Genomic DNA, 3,889 nt, shown 5'->3' with positions numbered 1-3,889 from the left:
ATACCTGCCCCCCACACCAACCCCCCAGCCGAAATAATTGCCCACCCCTGACCTATACTGTAAATTCCTTAGCCTAACCCGCAAGAGCAGCCCAGCCTGGCCCCATAAGTTCTACTGAATTCCAGGTCGGAGGTCAACTTCACCCACCTCCTCTCTGTCCTTCCCTTTCTGCAGAGATTCAAGAATTTACAAGTGTATTACAAGCAAGCAGGAATCCCTTAATTCCCTGCTTCTGACTTCTAGCCCTTTTGCACCCCATTTTCTTCCTTCCTTCGCCCTACAAGAAGAGATAAGTAGACTTCCTAGAAAGCCTCTGCTTTAAATAAGTACCAGGTGTGGGCAGTGTGGTGCAGTTGTCTATAGACAGAAAAGGGCAGTTCATTTGGCTTGAGCAGGCTAAGGATGGCCTCAGTGTCTGCACAGACCCGCCCAAAGCTCCCTTTGCTTGCTGTACCTCCAGATCAAGATTTAATTATATGAACACAGCGACATGAAAAGGCAGAAACTGTTAAAGCATTTCGCTTGGGTTAATGCAGAGAAAGGGGGAACCAAGAGATGGTTAATTGTTGTTAACATGCATGAATCTTATGGGCAAGGTTTGTTTCTCCTAATCTTCCCGCTCCCAAACCAGACCTGTCTACATGAGTTTAATTAGTAGGGCTGATTTTGCTCTCAACAATCCAAAGTACATGATCCCAGGGCAGTCTCTGGTGAGCATTTGGGCTCCCTAGCTTTTCTAAGTGGGTAAATCTCAGACATGGATGGAGATCCCTCTTATTGGGAGTATCTACGACCAACATGTTGCCAAGTAGACTCGCTGCTATTGAGGGGTGGGAGGGAGTCCCCTTTCGCTGGCACGATAGTCCACAGGAGTTGTTTGACAGGACAGTGCAGCATTTCATACAAACTTACTTCTTCCAGGTTGCTAGCTGTCAAGTGATTGAGGCTCGTAGGTGCCTAAGAGTAGGGAAATGGAAGTCAGGAGCCTAAGTGACTTGAGTACCTCTGAAAATATTACTAAGTGTCTTGTCATGCAAGGACTGGAGTAGAAGTAGTAGGCAGACATATTTTGGATCTTCATCTGCCGGGGCAAGCGTTCATATTCAGGAAGTCTGAAATGGCTTAATTCTTACCTTAGCAGAAACAGATTTTAACCAAATCTATGCAATAGCTCTACTAGAATAGACAAGTGACATTTATGTTTTAGCTGCCCTTCAACTGTCAGAGGAAACCCTGGCCCTATAAACTGTATGAGAAAAGATACAAACATCAAGAACAACTTACTTGCATAGCCTCTTTTCCATCTATCACTGTTAGATCCTTCACCAACCACACACCATTGATATTGTAGCGGACGCCTGTTATCTTCTCAGCAGTGATTAGATAGGTGATTTTCACATCTTTTTCTTTGGTAACTGGGACAGGAAATAGTGATAAACAGCTTTAAATATAGAAGCTAACTGAAATATTGAGTTGTCCATGGCTGGACCAGGATTTTTAGGTGATTTCCCAACCTAAATGGACGGATACGTGGTTGCAAAATACTCAGTGCAACGTGTGTATCCACACCGACATTCACACCAGGGGTTAACAAACCACCTCTCTGAACTTGATTTCCATTACTGACATGGGTTGGGGGTGGCTGTTCTTCTTATGACTCTGTATCCTAAGAGATGAGGATGCTTTTCCATAACAGACTTGTACATCACTGCTATGAATTGTGTGCTGCTCGGCATGCCGTATCGACAACCACTTTTTTGTTAAGCAGTAAAACAAAACAATGAACTAGCTCAGTTTGAATTGCTAAGATCCCAAAACACTTCAAGCTACACACACGTATGGTGCTTGCCCATAGCAAGGGCAGTATGGTGCTTGACCATTTCCAGGGAGGTTCTAGGAGAGGTCATACCTTCTTCTGGGCATTCAAAGAGAGGCTTGGTGTGTGTATGTAATGTGCTCTTGTCTGCCCATCCATCTATTACTCCACTCCCACCACATCCACACACACTTGGATTTGTTCACCTTGAGGTGACCAAGATGGCATGGTCCTAGAGCACAAGCACTGCAATGTGCCAGGTGTCTGCAGTGGGTAGAGCACACGAACACTGGTCAGCCACAGTCCGTCTGACAGGAAACACATTAAAATACTGACACATCTGAGGCTGGCAGCAGAAACCAGCACACAGCCAGGAAACATCAGCTAATGGCACAACGGCCAATTCTGTTCTTAAAAAGCATCACTGAAAAATACCCAGAACTGCTGGATTCTTAGGGGTTTTGATGCTTCAGATATTTCCGTCCTTGAAGGAACGCAGACTAAGAGAGTTTCCAGCTATGACAACTAACACCAGCCTTCAAGTATTCAACTATCTCGCCTCTTCCATCCCTCAGGTCTTGGCTGGTACAGTTACTGGTCTTGGTAGAAGAAACAAAGATTCAGTCAAGGGCCATGGACGTATGGACAAGGTATCCCAGGAAAACTCCAGCTGCCCCAGAGGCACGAGGGGTAGAGTTGCAACCACATTATAAAATCTCTTGAATGGAGATAAATCTGCCCGAGCCCTGTTTTGCTCCAGATCAAATCCAGGGCTGTGCAAATACTTCCTAATACAGCTGTTCCTTTGCTTACAGTTGCTCTTTTGACTCCCAGTCTCAGGGCAGCTCTGTATAGCCAGGGCCCAGGATACCCTGTGTACATTGCAAGGATTCAAGGTTGAGGGTTAAGGCATGCCTGTCCCAAGATCTCCAATGCTAACCAAAAGCAGAGGTGGCCAACCTGCGGCTCTTCAGAAGTTAACATGCGTCTCCTTGAATCTTTGCACAAGCACAGTGATCAGCTTCCAAATGGTCATCGAGTGCTTGTGCAAAGATTCAAGGAGATGCATGTTAACTTCTCAAGAGCCGCATGTGGCTCCGGAGCTACAGGCTGGCCACCCCTGGTTTTGTGCATTCAAAAAAATCCCACCTAATTACTTCTACCTAGAGTTAGCCCTACCAGCCAAGGAGCCAAACACCATTTTCTTCTGCTGTTCAAACAGTTCAGAGTGCAAACCAGAGCTTATTTGACAGGATCACAGCCTACTACAGAATTATGCAACCTTTTTTACCTTTGGAGAGATGGTATTAATATTCCTCGCTTTGATTTTTTTCCATTCCATCAAGTAGGGACCTTGATATGATCCCCATATAGAGCAGGAGTAATACACTCCTCACCAGCCCCTGCACACACAGACAGGAGATTTAAGCAACTTCTCTCCCCCCCTTGCTTTTCAGTAGGAAAAACCTGGAGTTAAAATCACATAATTTGACCTTTTTTTAATGAAAAGAGCTAGGTTAATTTTTTTATTTTTTTTTTAGCAGCAATTACGTTTATTCACTACAAAGAAATAGAGTTTGTCATATGGAAACTATTTGAGATCTCAAATCGTTTCTCCAAATATTTTTTCAGCTGAACGTGTATGTATGGGAGGAAGCTTGGCGGGTGACTAGTCACAAAAACTACAGTGATGGCGATTCCCTGCTCAAGGTTAAGTGTACTGAGGGGAGATGGATTTTTCTTTGGGTACAATGATTTTCATGCCCTTACAATAAATAGCCAAGTGCTGTATATAGCTAACTATTTTGTACATTAATGAAACATCAGTGAGCAGAGTGGAACTGCCTGCATCTTAACACAGTCCTACTGTCTGTCACCAACTCACGAAACAAATCCAATGAACCAAAGCACGAAATCAGCTCTTCAGGGAAATGGGGGTATTCCAAAGTACCATAAATCCACAAAAGCTCTTCATCACTGGCTGCTATCAGGATAAAGTCATTTATGTTTTTATTTTTAAAAACCTGCATGAAAATATTTTTTCTACTACTGCTGACTGTACCATTATTCTGT

General features: G+C 44.0%; 1 protein-coding gene across 1 annotated transcript in view; it reads right to left on the bottom strand.

Moving 5' to 3' along the window:
• LOC112550275 (exocyst complex component 1-like) overlaps positions 1–3,889 on the bottom strand; it is a 6,889-nt gene that overhangs the window by 1,349 nt on the left and 1,651 nt on the right. The window contains exons 2-3 of the mRNA XM_025204074.1: positions 3,702–3,800; positions 1,285–1,415 (exon numbers count right to left, since the gene is read on the bottom strand). Coding sequence (XP_025059859.1) covers positions 1,285–1,415; positions 3,702–3,800 — 230 coding nt within the window. The remainder of the gene's footprint in view (positions 1–1,284; positions 1,416–3,701; positions 3,801–3,889) is intronic.

The sequence above is a fragment of the Alligator sinensis genome, unplaced genomic scaffold (genome assembly GCF_000455745.1).
Source record: "Alligator sinensis unplaced genomic scaffold, ASM45574v1 scaffold135_2, whole genome shotgun sequence".
Lineage (NCBI taxonomy): Eukaryota > Metazoa > Chordata > Crocodylia > Alligatoridae > Alligator > Alligator sinensis.
The sequence above is the reverse complement of the archived record's forward strand: the minus strand, read 5'-3'. Positions and strand labels throughout refer to the sequence as shown.